At 41.4% G+C, this 22,277-nt stretch overlaps 3 protein-coding genes across 8 annotated transcripts in view; 2 read left to right on the top strand and 1 right to left on the bottom strand.

Moving 5' to 3' along the window:
• Positions 1-6,921: 6,921 nt before the first annotated feature.
• CD1H11orf1 (chromosome D1 C11orf1 homolog) lies at positions 6,922-11,362 on the bottom strand. 3 transcript variants are annotated; one of them, XM_030333919.1, is made up of 4 exons: positions 9,757-11,362; positions 8,748-8,978; positions 8,187-8,253; positions 6,922-7,932 (listed from the first exon to the last, which is right to left on the bottom strand). In XM_030333919.1, exons 1-4 carry the CDS (start codon positions 9,886-9,888, stop codon positions 7,757-7,759), a joined length of 606 nt encoding a protein of 201 aa, XP_030189779.1. In that variant the 5' UTR covers positions 9,889-11,362; the 3' UTR covers positions 6,922-7,756. The 3 variants fall into 3 exon arrangements, with proteins under 3 accessions (XP_030189779.1, XP_030189781.1, XP_030189782.1); XM_030333921.1 differs by having other exon boundaries at positions 10,977-11,362; XM_030333922.1 differs by lacking the exon at positions 8,187-8,253 and having other exon boundaries at positions 7,843-7,932; positions 10,977-11,362.
• Positions 11,363-11,396: 34 nt separating this feature from the next.
• Positions 11,397-15,418, top strand: FDXACB1 (ferredoxin-fold anticodon binding domain containing 1). Its single transcript, XM_032595004.1, has 5 exons — positions 11,397-11,643; positions 11,843-11,999; positions 12,932-13,135; positions 13,344-13,502; positions 13,883-15,418. The coding sequence occupies exons 1-5, from the start codon at positions 11,472-11,474 to the stop codon at positions 15,063-15,065; spliced, it is 1,875 nt and encodes a 624-aa protein (XP_032450895.1). The 5' UTR covers positions 11,397-11,471; the 3' UTR covers positions 15,066-15,418.
• Positions 15,419-18,739: 3,321 nt separating this feature from the next.
• The window catches only part of ALG9 (ALG9 alpha-1,2-mannosyltransferase), a 99,092-nt gene continuing 95,554 nt past the window's right edge, over positions 18,740-22,277 (top strand). For 2 of the 4 annotated variants that reach the window (XR_003972617.2, XM_030333915.2), the window contains exons 1-3: positions 18,743-19,121; positions 19,957-20,095; positions 20,936-21,070. Coding sequence is in view for 2 of the 4 variants with exons in the window: in XM_030333915.2 (XP_030189775.1) it covers positions 18,991-19,121; positions 19,957-20,095; positions 20,936-21,070 (405 nt within the window). In the remaining 2 variants the exon portion in view is untranslated. Of the gene's footprint in view, positions 19,126-19,956; positions 20,096-20,935; positions 21,071-22,277 lie in introns of all 4 variants that reach the window. The other 2 variants (XM_030333917.2, XM_030333918.1) reach the window with 2 other exon arrangements.

Genomic DNA, 22,277 nt, shown 5'->3' with positions numbered 1-22,277 from the left:
GGAAATGTACAGAAGTGGGAACTAATAAGCAATACAAAGAAATGCTGAAAATCATTGGCAGTCAGTGCAATGCCAGTCAAAGCAACAATAAGCTATCATTTTACAATAGGCTTTCTCAATATTGCATTGGTGATATTTGGGGCCAGATAATCCTTTGTCATGGGAGCTCCTCTGTGCCTTGTAGGGTGTTTGGTAGCACCCCTGGCATTTGCTCAGTGGATGTAGTAGACATATCAGCTTTGCCACAATCAAAAATGTCTCTAGACATTGCCAACTGTCTCCCGAAGGGTAAAATTGTTCCCGGTTGAGAACCACTACTTTACACTCCTGTCAGCTTCGCAAAAAATAGAAAGTTGGTTAATGCTAAGTATTGGCAGAGATAAGGCAACACAGGACCTCGGGCACTGCTTGTGGATGGGTGGGCAGCACAGTCACTCTTGAGGACAGCAGTCAATTTAGATATACCATGACTTCATTAGCCAGAAATTCACCATGTGGGTAATTTGCACACATCTATAAAGGGCCGTATGAGGATGTTCTCTGCAGCGTGGCTGGACAGTGGGGAGTTAGAGGCAATTACAAAGGGGTGGCAGAACCCTCCACCTAACAACAAAGGAATTATACAATTTTTCTCAGTACATGGAACATTCTGCAAGAAAAACCATACATTAGGCTGCAAGCAAGCCTTAATAATTTTCTTATTTATTTATTTATTTATTTATTTTTGAGAGAGAGAGAGAGAGAGAGAGAGAACATGAGCAGGGGAGGGATGGGTAGAGAGAGGGAGAGAGAGAATCTCAAGCAGGCTCTTTGCTGTCAGTGTGGAGCCCGATGTGGGGCTTGATCTCATGAACGGTGAGATCATGACCTGAGCCGAAATCAAGAGTCAGATGCTTAACTGACTGAGCCACTCAGGCTCCCTAAGTCTTGATAAATTTTAAAAGATTGAAAGCATACAAAATATCTTTTCTAATCACAATGAAATGAAACTAGAAATCAATAATAGAAGGAAAAATGGAAAATTCACAAATTGAACAACACATTCTTTTTTTAAAGTTTATTTATTTATTTTGAGAGACAGGGAGAGAGAGAGGGAGGGGCAGAGAGAGAGGGAGAGAGAGAGAATCCCAAGCAGGTCTCTCACTGACAGGTCCTAGCTAACGCAGAGCTCAAACTCACCAACGGTGAGATCATGACCTGGGCTGAAACCAGAATCAGATGTTCAACCAACTGAGCCACCCAGGCACCCCTGAACAATGCTTCTTAAGCAACTGTTGGATTAAGCAATAAATCATAAAAGAAATCTAAAAGTACCTTGAGATAAATGGGAAAGAAAACCCATTTTATATTAAAACTCATGGGATGCAATGAAAGTAGTACTAAGAGGGACATTTACAGCTGTAAACACATATATTAAAAAAGAAAAATGATCTCAAATCAATAGCCTAACTTTACTTTGCAAGGGACCAGGAAAAACTAGCCAACTTGTCCCAAAGCTAGCAGACGGACAGAAATAAGATTAGAGCAGAGATAAAATGAATAGAAAACAATAGAGAAAATCAATGAAACCCAAAGTTGGTTCTGGTGAAAAGATCAACAAAATTGACAAACCTTTAGCTAGACTGGCTGAGAAAATAGAGAAAAATCAAATTACTAACATCAGAAAAAAAGTACATACATTTTTACAGATTTTACAGAAATAAAAAGGATTATAAGAATACTATGAACAATAGTATGCCAGCAAATTGGAAAACATAGATTAAATGGATAAATTCCTAGAAACAATCTAGGTAGAATTAATACATTTGTTAGAAGCAATCTACCAAAATTGAATCATGAGGAAATAGAAAATATGAGTATTTCTATAACTAATGAGGAGATGGAATCAATAACAACAACATCCCAGCAAAGAAAATCCCTGAACCAAATGGCTTCACCAATGGTATGGGTTCACTACCAAACAAATAATTAAAACCAATCCTTCTCAAACTTCTTCAAAAAAATTGAAGAGGAAGGAACATTTCTTAACTCATCCCATGAGTCCAGTATTACCCTGATATCAAAGCCAGAAAAGATATTAAAAGAAAAGAAAATTACAGACTAATATCTCTTGTGAATATTGATACAAAAATCAACAAAATACTAACAAACTGAATTCAGCAACATATTAAGAGGATTGTATACCACAACCAAGTGAGATTTATTCCTGGAATGCAAAGTTGATTCAACATATAAAAATAAATGTAATATACTGCATGAACAGAATGGGTGGGGAACCCATGATAATCTCAAATGATGCAGAAAAACATTGGACAGAATTAAATATCTTTTCATAATAAAAACACTCAACTAGGGGGGCACCTGGGTGGGCAGTCGGTTGAGCATCTGACTCTTGATTTTGGCACAGGTCATGATCTCACAGTTCGTGACACTGAGCCCTGCATAGGGCTCTGTGTTGGCAGTATGGAGCCTGCTTGAGACTCTCTCTCTCTCTCTCTCTCTCTCTGTCTCTCTCTCTGCCCCTCCCCTGCTCACACTCTTTCTGTCTCTCTCAAAATAAATAAATAAACTTAAAAAAAAACCCACTCATCTAAGAATAACAGGAAATCACATTAACAAAATAAAGACCATATATGAAAAACCCATAGCTAACATCATACTCAGTGGTGAAGTCTGAAAGTCTCTCCTTTAACATCAGGATCAAGACACGAAGGTCCACTCTCACCACTTCTTTCAATATATTATTGGCAGTTCTATCCAGAGCAATCAGGCAAGAAAAAGAAAAGCATTGCAAGTGGAAAAGAAGAAATAAAATTATCTCTGTTTACAGATGACATGATCTTACATGTAAAGAACCCTAAAGATTTCACACACACACATAGCCTCTAGAACTGATAAACAAATACAGCAAAGTTGTAGGATATAAAACCAACACACAAAAATCAGCTACATTACTATATACTAGCAAAGAATAATCCAAAAAGGAAATTAAGAAAACAATTCTATTCACAATAGCATCAAAAAAGGATAAAATAAATATTGTGGAATAAACTTAATAAAAAAGGCAAAAGACTTGCACACTGAAAACAATAAAACATTGCTGAATGAAATTAAAGACACAGATAAATGGAAAGACATCACATGTTCATGGATTAGAAGACTTAATATTGTTAATATATCAATACTAGATAAACTGATCTACAGATTCACTTCAATCCCTACAGAAATTTCAATAATTTTTTAGAAGTGAATAAATTTACCCTAAAATTCATATGGAATATCAAGGGACCCTGGATAGCCAAAATAATCTTTAAAAAGAACAAAGGGCATCTGGATGGCTCAGTTGGTTGACCATCAGATTCTTGATTTTGGCTCAGGTCATGATCCCAGGGTCGTGGGATCAGGCCCTGTGTCGGGCTCCATGCTAAGTGTGAAGCCTCCTTGGTGGGATTCTCTCTCTCTCCCCCTCTGCCTCTCTCCCCCGCTCACGCTCTCTCTTTAAAATTTAAATAAAATTTCAAAATTAAAAAATAAAAAGAACAAAGTTGGAAGACTCACACTTCCCAATTTTAAAATTTATTACAAACTACAGTAATTAAAAACACTGTGGTATCACCACAAATATAGATATATAGACGAATGGAATAGAATACAGAGGCCAGACATAAATCGTCATGTATATGGTTAAATGGTTTTTGACAAAGATACCACGTCCATTCAAAGCGGAAGGAGAAGACAGTCTTTTCAACAAATGATGCTAAGATAACTAGACATCCACCTGCAAAAGAATGAAGTTGGACTTTTACTACCATAGAAAAGGTTAACTCAGCGGGCGCCTGGGTGGCCTAGTTGATTAAACATCTGACTCTTGATTTGGGCTCAGGTCATGATCTCATGGTTTGTGAGATCGAACACCATATTGGGCTGTGCACTGATAGTGCAGAGCCTGTTTGGGATTCTCTCTCCCTCTGTCTCTGACCACCCCTTCCCCACCTCTGTCTTTTTCTCTCAAAAAAAAAAAAAAAAAAAAAGTTAACTCAGGGTACCTAGGTGGCTCAGTTGGTTAAGTGTCTGACTCTTGGATTCAGCTCAGGTTATGATCTCACAGTTCATGGGTTCCAGCCTGGCATTTGACTCTTAGCTGACACTGTGGAGCCTGCTTGGAATTCTCTCTCTCCCTCTCTCGCTCTAACCCTCCTTTCCTCTCTCTCTCTCTTTCAAAAAAAAAAAGTTAACTCCAAGAGGATCAAAGATCTAATTATAAGAGTGAAAACTGTAGAATCTTAGAAGAAAACATGGAAAAAACTTCATAACATTGACTTTGGTGATGATTTTCTGGATATGACACAAAAAGTTTAGGCAACAAAAGAAAAAAAGATAAATTGGACTTCATCAAAATTGAAAACTTTTGTGTATCAAAGGACACCATCAAGAGAGTGAAACGTCAATCCACAGAATGGTAGAGAAAGTTTTTGCAAATCCTATATCTGATTAGGAATTAATATCCAGAGTATATAAAGAACTCCTACAACAAAAAGGCCAACAACACAATTCAAAAATGGGCACGGCATAGGACTTGAATAAACATTTCTCCAAAGAAATAGCTAAATGCACATGAAAAGATGCTCAAGATCACTAGCCATTAGGGAAGTGTAAATCTAAACCACAACAGAGACCATTCTACATCCACTAGGATGGTTATTATAAAAACAAAAACCAAAAGAACAAACTACATGTTGTTAAGGATGTGGCAAACTTAGAATTGTGCATTGCTAGTGGGATTGGAAAAAAAAACGCGGGCACTGTGGAAAACAGTTGGGCATTTCCAAATCGTTAAACATAGAATGACCATATGAGCTAGCAATTCCACTTCTGGGTGTATCCCCAAAAGAATTGAAAGTGGGGACTCAAACAGATACTTGTATGCCCATGTTCATAACAGTATTACACACAATAGGCAAAAGGTGAAAACAGCCCAAGCATCCCTACCGGATGAATGGAGAAGCAAAATGTAGTAAATACATAATGGAATATTATTCAGTCTTAAAAGGAAGGTATGCTATCATATGGATGAACCCTGAAAACATACTAAACAAACCAGACACGAAGGGACAAATGTGACATAACTCCACGTATAAGTGGAAATTCAGGGTCAGAGAGTACAACAATGGTTACCAGGGACTAGGAGAAGGGAGAAATGAGAAGTCAATGTTCAATTGGTCCAGAGCTTCAGTTTGGGATAATGACAAAGTTCTGGAAATAGACAGCGGTGATAATTGTACAACACTGTGAATATACATAATGGCACTGAATTGTACACTTAAAAATAGTTAAAATGGTAAGTTTATGTTATATATATTTTACCGCAAATTAAAAAACATACTGGATACGCAGGAAACAGAATAGGATATATAACACATATATGTGCAAAAATACGTGCCAAATATTATTAGTATTGCAAGAACACATACCAATGAATTGTTAGAATTAATAAGACAGAATAACTCAAATTCAACAATGCAATGCAGTTTCCACCAATACCTTACCAGTATCTTTTTGTGAAACTTGACAAGCTGACCCTAAGATTTGTATAGAACTGCAAAGGGTTAAAAATAACTAACACACTTTTGAAGAAAAACAAGGTGAAGTTATCTGATTTATTAGATATTAAGATTTACAAAATTGTCATAATTATGATAGAGAGGCATTGTGGCTAAGCTAGCATATGCAATGACAGGCCAATGGAATGTAATAGCCAGAAAGAGGTCTAAGTATACACAGTTGATTTACAATAAAAATGGCATAGGAGAGCAGTGGAGAAAGTATGGTCTTTTCAATAATTAATGCTGGGAAAACTGGACAGTCACATAGAAAAAAATGAAACTTACTTACGACCTAACTATATACATATACACATACGACGTAAATTCCATATCTGTGTCTGTAACATAAAATAATTAAGGTTTGGGAGGAAATATATGGGAGACCTCTCCCATATGTTATATTGTCATAATAAACAGGCAACAAAATAAAAAAGTAAAATATTGGTAAGTTTAACTGTATTAAAATGTAGACCCTTTCCTCCCTGTGCACACTAACCCTGGACTAGTCCCAAATCTTATCTCAATCCCTGCCAGTTCCCCGCTTTGCAAGACCCATCTTTTTTTTTTTTTTAATTTTTTTTTCAACGTTTATTTATTTTTGGGACAGAGAGAGACAGAGCATGAACGGGGGAGGGGCAGAGAGAGAGGGAGACACAGAATCGGAAACAGGCTCCAGGCTCCGAGCCGTCAGCCCGGAGCCCGACGCGGGGCTCGAACTCCCGGACCGCGAGATCGTGACCTGGCCGAAGTCGGACGCTTAACCGACTGCACCACCCAGGCGCCCCCTCTGTTTGCTTTTTTTTTTTTTCAAATGTTTCTTTTTTTTTTTTTTTTAAATTTTTTTTTTTTTTTTTTTTTTTTTTTTTTTTTTTTTTTTTTCAACGTTTACTTATTTTTGGGACAGAGAGAGACAGAGCATGAGCAGGGGAGGGGCCGAGAGACGGGGAGACACAGAATCAGAAACAGGCTCCAGGCTCTGAGCCATCAGCCCAGAGCCCGACGCGGGGCTCGAACTCCCGGACCGCGAGATCGTGACCTGGCCGAAGTCGGACGCTTAACCGACTGCGCCACCCAGGCGCCCCCTCTGTTTGCTTTTTTTTTTTTTTTAAATGTTTCTTTTTTTTTTTTTTTTTTTTAATTTTTTTTTTCAACGTTTATTTATTTTTGGGACAGAGAGAGACAGAGCATGAGCAGGGGAGGGGCCGAGAGACGGGGAGACACAGAATCAGAAACAGGCTCCAGGCTCTGAGCCATCAGCCCAGAGCCCGACGCGGGGCTCGAACTCCGGGACCGCGAGATCGTGACCTGGCTGAAGTCGGACGCTTAACCGACTGCGCCACCCAGGCGCCCCAAGACCCATCTTAAAGTAACCCCAAGTCTCTAAAAATACCCTCTACCCCTCACAACATTCCCCTTTTGAATTCTCTCCAAGATTTTGTCAAGTTGCTCTTGTTTGCTGCGGGCTTAGAAACTCAGCTTTGTTTGATGAGGTTTCTGTGATGGTCTCTGTGAAGGAATAAAACACCTACAGTCCTTATCTTTTTGAGATACATACTGAAATCTTGACAGACAACATGATATAATTTGTGAGATCTGCTCCATAATTAATTTAAAGAAATAGAGAAAGTTGATAGGAATAGTTAAGACTGGTTAAATTGTGCACACTGGGTGATGGGAGTTCACTAGACTATTCTGTCTAATTTTGCACGTTTTAAATTCACTATAATATTTTTAAAAAGTTGTTTTTCTAGTTCTTATGAGGAGATGTTCACTAAGGTCACAAAGAAGTTACACTGACTGTGAATGCCAGGCTCACATTCAGGAAGCATCTAGCCAGACATAACCTTATGCTGGATTTTGCAGGTCTGCCATGAATGGAAGGCAGGGAAGAGCAAAGTGGTTGCAGATTTGAAATACTTCTTTTGAATTTTCTCCTACTACCTCGTAATGTAGACCTAAGAGCAGATGCAACGAACTTAAATTTGACATTTAAATCTTGATTAGGACAAACAAAAAAGGGGGTAGGGAATATTCTCCGTGCTTTCTTTATTCAGATTGTGAAATTGTGCTCTCATCAGCTAGATTCTTAGTTGTGCTTAGAATATGCTCCCTCCTACAATCTATTCTGGAAAAATGAAGCCTCTTATTCCTTCTTAGAATCCTGGCTCCTTAAGTCGGCAGTTATTAGGATTCCACACACATGCAGAGTCATGCCCAATTTGAGGGTCTGAGTAGCTAGTCATGTAAGTTGACTTTTCTGTGCATTTGCATCCAGGAGGATCCAGCTCAGGTTGATGTCCTGGGAACGAGTGAGGCTCTCGCTTAAATCCTGAGGGAAGAGAAAAGAGAAGGAAGGTCAAGTGGAATCAGTCAACAGCGAGGAGCCTTAGTAATTGGCTTCACTCTTATTTCTGAGAGAAGGAAGTCTAGGGAGTCCTGTCAGAACTGAGAAAAGAGAGAAATCATTCACTCAGTCATTCACTTCTTCACTCACTCAGTTTACTTTCATCAGAGTTTCTTCTACGTTCCAGGCACTGAGTTAGGTCCTGAGAATATAAGGATTGTAAAAAATAGTCCACCTACTATGTGTTGAAAGTGGCATTTTGTTGTTACAGCTTGTATCATATGTTGTTTCAAAGTAGTGTCCAAACTGGAAAGAAAAGGCAATCAATTAAAAATACAGGAGTCTACACCTAATACTGGGAAATAAAGGACACAATGACATGAATCCTAATGGGGTCTATTATATTTTGGATCGACTAGAGGTCTATATGTTGTCAGTCTACATTCTACTAACTTTCATGTCCTTTATGTGTTTGTGTGTTTAGGAAAGATTCCAGGGCAAGATGCAGATAAATGAAATGCAGGTAGACAGCCTGAGTCAGAAGACACATATTTATGTTGATGAATAAAGTCAAAGAGAATCAAGAGAAAAAGAGCACCCCTTCTTTTATTACTTTAATATTCTACTTCATAGTAAAATATGATAGGAGTTCCAGCTGAAGACTGCTATCCACTCCCAACCACCTCAATGAACAGAGAAGCCTCAGAGATCTCAGCAAGGAAGTTTTCAGATTCCTACCTCTAAAACGGCCACTGGTATTTCTTTTGTTAACAGAAGGAAACAGGGGAAGCTTAGATTACCTGGGAAGGCAAAGGTTTGGGTTGCACGATATTCCTTAGGTCATATCTTTCCTGGTTCCAGTTGCCTATCAGGGTACGGTTTGAATAGGTATTCTCATTAGTGGTACATCTCCATCCATACTGGAAAAACTTGGACATACTATTCCAATCTGTCCACACTTCAGCATGGCCGTCTGCATTAATGATGCTGCCATAGTGTGGGTTTGCAAAGAAATAGGCAAGGGCTTGTCTCTGGGAAAAGGCAAAAACAGAAAAGATAGTTGCATAAACTGGGGCACAGAAAAGGCATTCATCCCTTTCTCACCTACAGCCAAGCATAACATAAGCACACCTTACCAAGGATCTGTGCTCTTCTCCCAATTTAGTAGTGGTTCTGTGTCTTTCCTTCCTGGTCCATGAATCCTTTGACCTACCTTTTCAATCAAAAGTAACAGAGGGCTATGTATATTGAATGGCACCCTCAAAAGAGGAAAACCTTCAGTATCCCAATATATATGGAAAACTAGGTAAATGCTCAGGAGATTTTGAGATGTAAGAGTTTAAGGACAGAGAATAGTGCTATAGTCAAAGAGAACAGGCAGAAGTGAGAGTTAGAAAACTAGGTAACACAACAAATGTTCAATAAGTGATAGCTTCCTTCTTTCTGGACTCAGGCCAAATGCCACTTCTTCCATGATGTCTTTCCTCAAGTTAACTTCTCTCTCCTTTGTTTCACACACAATGATATCCTCATATCTTTAACTTTCTACCGTATTTTAGAGTTCTTCAAATGTGTGTTGAAGTTTGTGTTGAATATCCTATGCTAAACCGTGTACATCCCTTGAGGACAAGACCTGTATCTTATTATCACACCCTCTCCCTTCACCTGCCCTCCCAGTCAACAGTGCTTTGCACATATCAGATGACTAATGTCTGAATTTCAATTTTTTGTGAGGAAGCAAAAACCTAGCCATTTTTATTTTGGGCCAAAAGGTGACTGTGGTCCCTTGACTTGGGGGCAAGACAGTACCTTCGCTGAAGACCATTTTGGTGTTGAGTGGCTTGTGTTGTTTGAAGACTTCATAGGACAGTGATAGAAAATCTTATTCAGCTCTTCCATTTTTTTGAAGGAAGAGATATCACCAAACCCGGCATTTCCCATTCTCCAAGCAACGAAAGAATGTAGGTCATCGAGATCACCATGGCCAGGAAGCCATGATTTTAGAGTTACAATCCACTGAGCCACCTTTCCACAAGCAGGGGCAAAGCCAATACTGCAACTTTGAAGGTAGTTGCCCTCACACTACGTGCCTTTGTGAAGATAGATGCATGCACTGATGTCAACAAACAGCATGGTGACTAAAGAGTAGTTGGTCCCACAAAGTCTGACAAGCCTAGTATTCAGACTGTAGACCAAGGTGACACTGTCCTTGGGGCCGTCAGGACAGACATCACCATCCACTCAGTTGTCTAGGCCCCAAACCTGAGGCTTATCTTTGACTGATTCCTCTTTCAAGCCCTTACATCCACTCAGTACCTAAGTCTTAACTGATTTTCTAATCAGTTCACTTCCATCCCCACTGCCAAGTTCCAGTTTAGATCACTACCAGTTCTTGTCACCATTATTGCTATAGTTGCCTATCTGATGTCTTTGCCGTCAGCCTTGGTCTTCTCCAATCCTTTCTCCACAGGAACGAAGAATGTGTGAAAATGAAAGTCTTATTGTGTCCTCTTCCTATTTAAAATCTTTCAGTGGCTGGCCACTGTTTTCGGAATAAGATTCAGGCTGTTAAAATGGCTTACGATGTTCTATATGACCTGGCCCCTGCTTAACGCTTCAGTCTCACCTACTACTCACTCTCCCTCCAACTACATTTCAGCCAAACTCATCTAATGTGTTTCTCTATCACGCTTTTGCATATATTGTTCCTTCTGTCTCTTCACTTCTCTTTATCCAGGTCAGGTGCACTTCCCCCTTAGCTTTCAACTCAAATTCACTTCCTTTAGGGTATCTTTCCACTTCATCCCAGAACTCGGTAAGGTTCTAAAACCTTCTGTGACTCCACTCATAGCATCGCTTCCCGCTGTAGCAGAATTGCCTCTTTTGCCGTGCAGTCTCCGCCAGACTACAAGCTCCGTGAAATCATAGGCCACACCTTATTCACCCATGTGTTTAGCCTCCGTCAAGGTCTGGCACGTAACAGCCACTCGGTATTTCTTGAATGAAAAAAAGGAAGGAGATAGAAGCACCTGGAGAAATCCCGAGCAGCAGAGAGAGTGAGCAGCAGCCATTTCGGACGAGTGGAAGGCTGTTATAAAACCCTCTGTTGACAGTAACCTGCAGGACACAGCCCAACCTCTCGACCTCAGCCCCGCCGCGCTTCTTTCACTCCGAACTCGCCTCGCCCCGGGCCTGCCCCTCTGCGCTAGTGATTGCTTGTGACCTCATGCAGATGTGACGAAGTCGCTCAGGGCAGCCTCGGGCTAAAAGGCATTTATTGCGACACTCCTAAGGGTGTGCGGAATGAAGAGACAGGGTGGTCCGTGTCTAACTTGTGCGCTCATAGCTATTTCATCCCCCTCCCTCCCAGTCGCTGTACCAGTTTGTCAACACCACTAGACGCTGCCGGCGCATCATCAATCAGCGACGCAAAAAGAGGTGGCCCGCCAGAGACCACCCCCCCACAGGAAGTGACGTAAGAAACTGGCGCCTCGGAGGACGCGAGAGGGGAGCACGTTGAGGCCATGGCCCCTCGGCGCCTCCTGTTGGTTGGGGAGGGGAATTTCTCCTTCGCCGCGGCCCTGAGCGAGACCCTGGATGACAGCACCAGTGTAACCGCCACCTGCCTCCAGCGCCCGGCCGACTTGGCCGGAGATCCGGTGGCCCAGGAGAATCTGCAGCGCCTGCGCGAGCGAGGTAGCGAAGCAAACCCCTCCGCGAAGCCCCGCCCCGCTGCCGGCCGGGCCAGAAGTGGAATGGGCGGGGCGTTTCATTGCATTTGAGCGTCCGGTTACCTAAAAGCAGCCTGTGGGTTTCCACCTGGGTTGTTTTGTACGGTCCACGTTAGGGAGGGATTCAGGCCTTGAGACATCTTCCTGTCTGTATTTCGTGCCAGGTACTGAGGTGCGTTTTGGTGTGGACTGCACCCAGCTGGCAGATGCCTTTGAACTGCACCACAGGGAGTTTGATCGGATTTATTTTAATTTTCCGCACTGTGGACGCAAAGCTGGAGTTGCTAAGAACAGGGAACTGCTTGCCAAGTTTTTCCAGAGGTGAGGAAATGAGAGCACTCACAAGTAACATGTTGAAGATGTACATTACATAGTTACTGCACTGGAAACATTTTAGTTTGGGAAATAAGGCATACGTGTGTAAGTTACTATGATGGGTTTAGAGAGAAAATAAAGCTCCAGAGGAATCCACAATCTAGTTGGAAGGGCAGGCATATAACCCTAAAAGTTACATAAAAGTACAAATAGTAGTTGGGCTTGTAAGGGGAGGATCACCTATTTTGGATAATGCAAAATAACGGTAGCCAGTATAATGTAATGGCTAAAAGCATGGGTTTAGGAGCCAAACTGCCTGGATTCAAATCCCCACCCACCTCTTAGTAATTGTGTGATTTGGGGTAAGCTTACTTGATCCTTACATACTTGTGCCTCTTCATCCATAAACAGGATAGGATATTAATGGTAACTACCTCAAATTATCGTGAACTAAAAACTGTGCTTTACACTATTCTACCAAAACATGTGATACTATTGGAGGTCTCTGGGGGTGGGGGGAGGTCACAGTTGTCAAGAAACTTTTCACAGAGCCAAGATTTCAAGTTAGTATTTGAAGTATAGAATTTTAATAGTCAGGAAGGGAAGTGAATTTACAAGAACAACTCTCTAAACTGGGAAATGAATCGTGTATAGGAACTTTGCAGATATTGACCTTTCTATGACCTGTTTATGATGAACACTGCAGATACAAAGCCAGATAATACCCTGGTCAGCCACGAGTATCAGTTACGAGTTGAACATTGATTTTACATTCTTACTTCCAGCTGCTTCCTTTGCAGGTTTGAAGTCTGTGGACCTTTGTAAATAGATATGATAGGATTTTAATTATTTCACAGCCAAACCATGTGTATACAGCTTATTTCCTATGGTAATTTCAACTGGTTTTGATAAAATGCTGGTGTCCTCCTCCCCGTTAGCTGTAAAGATGTTCTCGCACCGGAAGGAGAAGTCTATGTGGCATTGTGTAGAGGACAAGGTGGGACTCCTGCTGATAAGCCCACAAGAGAATGGCATAACAGTTGGCAAGTAGTTGCCATGGCAGCTCTGGGGGGATTCATTTTAAGTGACGTGCATCCCTTCAGCTGTGAGGCTGTGCCAGGGTACAAGTGCACTGGATATAGGTAAGTAATAACAGAGGTCTGAGCCTTTTTCATTTCTTTCACTAATAATGAAAAAAATCTCATAGGCAGACTTTCCCCTACCAATTTCCTGCTTTGGTCCCTAGAGATACTTGCTTTTTAAAAAATGGCAATAAATAAATAAGAAAGAAAGAAGAGAAAGAAAGAGAAAAGACTCACTGACTCCATACTTGGTGACTGTTTTTGCCAGGAGTCAAGATAAGTCCTTTCATGTAGAAGGTGCTTTGAACCATATCTTCACCCGGAGCTTACCCTTTGAAGATTCACAGCCCAGAATCTTCAGGACCAAAGTGGGTGGCCGGTGGTTTTCCTTTCCAGAACCAGAAGCACTTGTAGGAAAGTTGAACAGGTAACCTGCTGTTTTACCAGAAGTTACTTCTATCTCTAGGTGTATCTCCGTTGCTTTGATGGCAACCGTATATTGAATGGGTGCAATGTAAATTGTTAATGATGTTGGTGCTATGAATTCCTGTCAGTCTGGCCCTACACAAGCCTTTTTAGAATTAAAATTTGTCACATTTTGTGGTATATCATCGGGATCGTGGCTGTCAGAGGTCTGAAGCACGTGATATCTCTATTTATTATGGTAGATGGTTTTTTTTTTTATTTGCTTTCAGGATCACTTTAAAGATAATTCTTTTCTGTGCTATTTGTGCTTTTAATTTTAGATCCATTCTAACTCTTTATTGTTTCAAGTTTAAAAAGTTATTTTTATGTGTGCTTAAACAGAGGTTTCCTAGAAGCACCTTCATGTCATCCTGTCAGAACCATTAATGAGAAACTCATTGCGGAATTGGGCAAAGTTTTCCCTCTAAAAAGGCTGAAGCGTCCCTTCCCTTTGCTGCCACAGGGAAGCACTAGTGCTCTCACTTCCTGGAACTGTGACATTCTGTCAGCTGCCTTTTGGATTAGTCTCCGTGAAGATGACTCAAATTCTGAGTCCCTGACTGATGGGACAACACAAGACATGGAGGACTTTCTGGCGCTATTTTCAGAACTTAGCCTTCTCAAGGATCCTGGAAGCGACAGTAAGGAAGAAGCTCATGAAGAAAGCTATGGCCAAACCACGGTCTGCCTTAGGCCTTCTCTCCTAGTTCATGTTCAGGCTGTCATCCAAGCACCAGACTTTGTCCCAGGTTCCCTGCACATCCTCAGTGGACCTGTCTTTCGGAAGTGCCGCATCTTGCCTTTCACAATGCCAGCATTTCATGAGACTTTATTTGTCATCGGGTTTAATAAAAATCTGAAGGATGGTTGTCTTCAGTCACTACTGGAGCACCTGAAGGGTTTTCTTGATAGCCTTCTCACCCACACATTGCTGGAGGGCTCTCAGCCGAGCAGTTCAGTGGAATTTGTCTTTCAACCAAATGGCAAAGAGTATATTATTAATGTGAAGCGTCCTAATTTTGGCCCAGATTGTGCCAAGGCTCTGATTATTGGGTCTGTCGTCACATCTGCTACAGGCATTATGCACGAAGACCAGTGTTTTATGTTTGTGTCTATGAACTTGGACCTACTAGCCATGCTTGTCTGGGGCATCTCTGACTGGAGGATGCTGTGGACCTTTGACCACCGTTTCCTGAAAAATTTTGTCTCTGGGAGTATAGAACCCTTTAAAAGCTATTGCCTGTATCCTCCATGCTATGTTCATGATATTAGTTTTTGGTTAGATGAGAAGAAAGGATTTGATGAACTAGAATTTCACACGGTGGCCCGAGCAGTGTCCCGGGACACTGTCGTATCCATACAGTTCCTCAGTCGTTTTCAGCATCCAAAGACTCAACAGGTCAGTCTCTGCTATCGATTGACTTACCAGACTTGTGACAAAGCCCTCCCCCAGCAACAGGTGTCATCAATGCAGTCGCAGCTTAGGAAAGAGATTCAGCAAAGACTACATGTAATACCTCGGTAGTTTAGTAAATTCATTTTTCCAGAGTGATCCCCGTGGCTGTGGATATGGGTGCAGATGCCAATGAAAAAGACCAAGTTATAACTAGTAGTCTTTTCTGAACTGTGTTTTTTGTAAAATCTTTAACCTTGTGACTTTGGCCAGTGTTAGTTGATTCTAGAGAAACTTGTGGCTCAGGGCACCTGGGTGGCTCAGTGGGTTGAGTGTTGAGTATCCAACTCTTGATTTTGGATCAGGTCATGATCCCAGGGTCATGGGATCGAGCCCTGTGTCAGGCTCTGCGTGGAGCATGGAGCCTGCTTAAGAGTCTCTCTCTCCTTCTGCCCCTCTCCCCTGCTCATGCACTCTGTCTCGCTAAAATAAAAAGAAATTAAAAATATTAAAAAGTAAAAAAGAAACTTGTGGCTCTGTCACTTAAACTTAACAGACTATAATGTGACTGGTGACCTTTGGAGTTTACAGTATTTTGATGCTGAAAAATGACTAGGAAAACAAATACAACAAACCTGTCTTGTACTTTAGATGCTCTGTTGCTGAAGATGCAGTAGAATTTGAGTGTCTTATATTTATATTTTCCACACTGCTAATTCCTCTTCCTTTAACCCTATTGTATTACATCATTACATCAACTTACTAGAGTGGTTTTTGGAGTCAGACCAACATTTATTAGTTTGGGTAAGTTGAAAGGCTCCATAATTAGTATTGGTATTATTACAATATTTATTCCATGGTTGACTACTGTTGAAGTCATGGAACTGGTTAATGTCAGATTAACTAGAGTTCACACTTGGGTCTGACTCGAAAGCCCATTTTCCTTCTGCCATTGTTATTTCTTCCAAACTAGTCTTCTTCATTAGTAGCCTCTCAACTGTAAACTTAGTCCTCCTGTATTTTGGAGGCTTCTGTTACAAGCATCTCTAAGAGACACTGGGAGATTGGCTCAGCTCATTGGCTCAGCCCAGGACTCTACAGAATGATAGAGTACTCTAATATTAATTAATGGATGTTCCTGTTAATGAATAGTTAGTCTCCACAGATTGGACTTATATTGTAAACTCAGTAGGAAATAACTGTCTTATTCTTGTATTTGGAGAAAAACATGTGGGAAGGCAAGAATGGAAGCCAAGAAACATATTAGGAGGTTATTACAGTAACACAACCAGAGATAATGGTCACCTGGACCAGGATGGTAAGACGTTGTTGGGTTGAGTAATATTTAAAAGTATTTGCTGATGAACTACATGTGCATGGGTGAAGGGTGTGGGGCTGAAGAAACAGGAATCAAGCAGGACTGACTATGGTTTTTGATCTGGAAGAACAGAAGTATCATTAACGGGGATGGGAAAACTGGCATAACAGTTTGGGGAGTGGGGTAAAGACCAAAGATCTCTTAAGGATACATTTATTGCTTAGCTTTCTACATACACTATAAATGAATAGAGGGCAGGTAATGTGATTTATACCTTGCTTCTATCCCCAATGGTGCCTAGTACATGGACAAGGTAGCATTTGAGCTGGATCTTAAAACAAGAGTAGCGATGTGACAGGAGGACTGTTAGGCAAGGAGGACTGTCACAGACTATGAGTTTGGAGTTCTCTTTTGTTCAGCAAGAGAGTGGATGCAGAATTGAACACAAGAGAGGCTAACATCCAGGAGGAGACAAGATCCCCAAACAGGCCTTTTGTCTCCGTATTTACTGAGCGCTCAAGATCTTACACATGTGGTAAACATGAAGAAAACAATCAGATAGTAATGATTAACTTGTGTGTGTAAGAAGCAAAGGGTCTGGGGGGCAAGTGGAGTTTGTGATCAAAGTATAATAGTATATTGGTGTCAGGTGGAATGTAATTTCCTGCAAGTATATAACAAGTTACTCGTGATCCCATTACAATATCTTACTAGCTATCTTCAGGCGTTTTCACTCCGTGGTGGTGGCTTTCATGCCCTAAGCGTTTTTCTAACCTATTTAGGTAAGTAGATCCTATTTCCCCACAGAGGACTTGCATTCCAGGCAGAGGTACAAATAAGGAAGCATCTGGGACACTTTTCAGGCTAGTTAGTTGGAATGTAAATGTGTATAGGGAAGTAGTGGGAGATTAGATCAGGAAAGTAGGTTAGGGCCGGATTTAGTTGATGTAAGAAATGAATGCTAGAATAAAGTGTACTTCATTTGGCAGGCAATAGGAAAACTGGTAATTTTTGATTAAGGAGGCAATACAGAATAGTGCATTTGAAAATTGATTGGATAGGGGCGCCTGGGTGGCTCATTTGGTTAAGCGTCTGACTTGAGCTCAGGTCATGATCTCACGGTTCTTGAGTTCAAGCCCCATCTCGGGTTCTGTGCATATGGCTCAGAGCCAGGAGCCTGCTTCAGATTCTGTGTCTCCCTCTTTGTCTTCCCCTCCCCAGCTTGTGCTCTGCCTCTATCTCTCAAACATAAACATTGAAATCTTTGAAAAAAGTTAACCGGACAGTGTTGTATAGGATGAATTTGAAATGGGAGACCCCTGTTAGGATGCTATTGTAGCACTCCTAGGTAGGGGCAGGGAGGGACCTGCACTGGAGTGAAATGAGAGGAGGTCTCTGTAGGAGATACATACAACTAGGCTGCGGTGACCGAACTTGGTACCTAATACTTGCCTGTGGGAATTGAGCACTATGATCAATCGCCATTGTCAATAATTTTAGTATTAAATAATAACCTGGGACCCTGTCAAGTTCAGCACTCCCTCTATCTAACATCCTTAGTATACAGCAGTGTATATTAACTTGATGGTCATTTAAGTTTAAAGACCTAAAAGAGCTTAATTTTTACTCTCCCTGCACGTTTTATGTATACACTGGCATATTTTACAGCCTTTTATCTTGAGTCTCCCTAACTAATTTTTTTTAGATATAATTCACTTTACTACTTTAGTCTTTCAGCCTTCATACTAGCTTTATAAGTGATTACCGCCTTTGCTGTATTTGCGTTTACTCATGAAATTTTTTCCTTTCATAATTGTCATACTTCAAAAGTGGCTTTTACCCTCCACTTACAGAAGTCTCTTTAACATTTCTTGTAAGGCCCATTTCTGCTACTGGTACAGAGGTCCACAGGATGGGATAGAACTCTGTGGGCAGGGTATGAGGAACAGATGAATAACCCCTGGGAGTCACAGATGTGCTCTCATCTGTTGACATCAGGAGCTTTCACCTCATCCTGGTGGGAATAGTATGGGCTTTGTAATAAGGCAGACGTGGGTTGGAATATGGTTCCACCATTTCCTAGCTATGCAAACTTGGGCGTCAATTTACTTACTATAATTTACTTATTGATAAGAGCAAGATTGTTTTATTGTATTGGAAATGGATGAAATGTGTAAAATGCTTACCGAATTGCTGTGGTAGCAATGGCAGTGCCTGTCTCGTTGCATTCGTGGCACAGAATTTCTTTGGGCTTTCATTTTTCTTTACATTCTGCCATTACGGCTTCGTCTCTATGGAGCAGATAATTAGCTACAGGTTGTCTCTATCGATGTCACCAAAATAGAAGAAGGGCAAGGTGTCCGCGACCTTTTAAGTACCTCCCCTTTCATCTGCAGCTGCCCTGTTATCTTTAACTGAAAAAATAGCTCTGCGTGCTCTGTAGAGTTGTTTGGTTACTTTCCATTTGTGCTGAAAAGTGAAGGAAGGCGGGGAGTGGAGAAGAATAGCCACAGTTAGAAACATATTGAAGGGATAGCTACGGTTGTGAAAGTCAAGTCGCAGTTCTCGTTTCTTTTCTACTTAGGATTTGCCCCAATTGGCCCAATAACGCTACAATTCAGTCTTTTCTGCGCATGTCAAGGACTTTTGTCCCTCGGCGGACACCGTTGCCAGCCAAAGCTATGTCTGCGCGCTCACCACTTTGGTAGGGAGCCGAATTCTACCTTTCTCACCCGTGCCATGGCGAGCCGAGGGGCTCGTCAGCGCCTGAAGGGGAGCGGGGGCAGCGGCGGGGACACGGTTTCGGCCGCCGACAAGCTGCGGGAGCTGCTGTGCAGCCGGGAGGCGAGCGGCGCGGAGCCACGGACCGAGTAGGTGTGCGGGAGCGGCGGGGGCGTGGCGGCAGGGCGGCGCGGGGCTGTCCTCGGGAGGGTCTCCCCCGGCGGCGCGGGTGCGGCCAGGCTGCTTTTTCCCCCAGGTCCTTCTGCTTTTCCAGGACGGGTCACGTCCGGTCTTCGCGCCTCCTCGGGTCCCCCACCATGGGTCCCATTTTGCTTGGGAAGAAAGCCTGGAGTGTCGCTTCAAGGCTGTTTGCTGGCCCAGGCCCACAGTGGGCTGGCGTCGTGGTGTTTGAGTTGGCAGAGCCTCTGTGGGAGACGTTGGCAAGAGCGAAGAGCATCCCTTTGTTGGCGGTGTCTCACAGTCTCCTTCATTGCCCCCAAAGCCCTAACCCCTTGCTCTAAAGTGTGGGCCCCGCAACCTCCAGCACCTGCAGCCGTCTCTCCCGGGGCACTGCGGTTTAGGACTGCATTAACGGAGCCGACAACATACGGAATGGGAGGAGGTTATGTGCTTCGCACAAATTAGGCCTCTGTGCATTTGAACAAGGGGGAGATGAGTAAAGCCGTGGAAAGTAATGACCTTGTTAAGAAAAGGAAAATGAGAGCTTTCTGGCCTTCAAGGAGTGTCATGGATACAATGAATTAAAGTGTATGAGTGAGCTTACCCCTTAAAAGTAGGAAGTGGAAGGAGTAATTAAGATTGATAAAGTTCTTCATCCCTTGTTTATTTCTCAGAACAACTAACTTGTTACGTGAATTACTTAAGTGTGCTTGGATACCATTGCCATGCCTGTCGTTTCTGTCCAGTTTTAGGCCTTCTAGTTGTTGGGTCTTGCTGAGGCATCTTTTCTTTACTTCTGAGCAGGTTGTCTGGGAACAAAGCAGGACAAGTCTGGGCACCTGAGGGATCTACTGCTTTCAAGTGTCTGCTCTCAGCAAGGTTATGTGCTGCTCTCTTAAGCAACATCTCTGACTGCGATGAAACCTTCAACTACTGGGAACCAGTAGGTGATTTCTTTAGTTTTCTTGTTCTCGATTTCACTGCTTGGGGCCTTGTTGCCAATCAAGATACAAGTAATACACACGTGTGACTGGTAGTAAGCTTTATTTTCACTTTTGTATTCTAAGCTGATGATTTTGCATTCTAAGCTGATCAGTTGTTGAAGGCCATAGGAAATTGGGCTTCTTGCAAAAAAGATGTAATTTGTAATTTTCTTAAAAATTATTTTAAATCAAAATAATACTTCGAGATACTTTTTAAAAAACCAACAACTGTGAAACTTAAAGGGAAAAAAGTAGCTCTCTGTTCCATTGCTCGTATAGCCAAATCCCAGTCCCTAGAAGGAACTACTTGCTTTGAGCTTTTGAAGTTACTCTGATGTTTGCCAAAATAAAAAAGCTACTAAGTAGTATGCTTATTCTGCTATTTCTTAATTTACACATTTGTAAGTCTGCTGACTTCCAATTACAGAAAATTTAGAGGTGAAATTTTCTAATCCTATTTTACATTTTAAACAAAGGATGTTTAGAGTAGGTAGCTTAAGGACAAGGTAAAATTTAGAGTTTGTCTGTTTTGGCTAATGAATACCAAAAAAAAAAAAAAAAAGTGGAGGGTAAAATTCAAGCTTTTAACATTGACCAAACAGTCTTGTGGAATTTAAAATGTCCTAAGATTGTTCACTATAGGGTCATTTTGATTATCTATTGGAAATCTTGTTGAGAATGTCAGCATTTTTTGTGTATCTTTGTCTCTTTAATGTTTTTGCTTAGAAACTTCACTTGCAACCTGCTAGCAAGGATCTCTGGCCAATTTAACCCGGAACCTATCTGTTTTGTACTTTCAGACACACTACCTCATCTATGGGAAGGGGTTTCAGACTTGGGAGTATTCCCCTGTTTATGCAATTCGCTCCTATGCCTACCTGTTGCTTCATGCCTGGCCAGCTGCATTTCACGCAAGAATCCTACAAACTAATAAGGTAAGGGCAGGCCAACTTGGAAGCAGTTACAGCTGAACAAGAGGCGAGTCTCTGGAACAGTTTTCGGAAAAGGGAAAAATAGATTGGTAGGTAGGAAAGGACTTTTTTTTTTTTTTTTTTAAGAATCATTTATTGATTGTTAAGTAAGCATTAATGGAGCAACTTTAAAAAATTTTTTATTCCGCAATAGTTGACCTGCAGCTTTACATTAGTTTCAGGTGTACAATACCGTGATTCAACAATGTTTTATATTACTATGTGCTCCTCAAGATAAGTGTTTTCTTATTCCCTATAACGTATTTGACCCATTCCTCTCCCCCTTCCCCTCTGGTAACCATCAGTTTGTTTTCTGTATTTAAGAGGGTTTTTTTTTTTTTTTTTTTTTTTTTTGGTTTGTCTCTTTTTTTGTTTTGTTTGTTAAATTCCTCATGTGCGTGAAATCGTACGGTATTGGCAAGTTGTTGCAAATGGCAAGATTTCATTCTTTTTTATGGCTGAATACTCTTCCATTGTATGTATATACACCACGTCTGCTTTATCTGTTCATCTGTCAGTGGAACACTTGGGCTGCTTCCATAATTTGGATATTGTAAATAATGCTGCAATAAATACAGGGTTGCATGTATACTTTTGAATTAGTGTTTCATTTTCTTTGGGTAAATAGACAGCAGTACAATTACTGGATCATTCAGTAATTCTATTTTGAATTTTTTGAGGAACCTCGATACTATTTTCCACAGTGGTTGTACCAGTTTACATTTCCACCAACAATGCATGAGTTCTTTTTACTCGACATCCTCAACAACACTTGTTGTTTCTTGTGTTTGTGATTTTGGCCATTTTGACAGGTGTGAGTTGAGATCTTCTTGTGTTTTTTTTTTTTTTTTGTGTGTGTTTGTTTTTAAATTTTTTAAAATATTTTTGAGAGAGAGGGGCCAGTGTGCAAGCTGGGGAGGGGAAGAGAGAGAGAGAGAGAAAGAGAGAGAGAGAGAGAGAGAGAGGAAGACACAGAATCTGAAGCAGGTTCCAGGCTCTGAGCTGTCAGCACAGAGCCCGATGTGGGGCTCGAACCCATGAGCTGTGAGACCATGACCTGAGCCGAAGTTGGACGCTTAACTGAGCCACCCAGGCACCCTTTGCCCACTTTTTAAATTGGATTATTTGTGTGTTGTTTTTGTGTGTGTTGGGTTATATAAGCTTTTCTCAT

This window comes from Lynx canadensis, chromosome D1 (genome assembly GCF_007474595.2).
Source record: "Lynx canadensis isolate LIC74 chromosome D1, mLynCan4.pri.v2, whole genome shotgun sequence".
In the NCBI taxonomy this organism is placed as follows: domain Eukaryota; kingdom Metazoa; phylum Chordata; class Mammalia; order Carnivora; family Felidae; genus Lynx; species Lynx canadensis.
The sequence above is the reverse complement of the archived record's forward strand: the minus strand, read 5'-3'. Positions and strand labels throughout refer to the sequence as shown.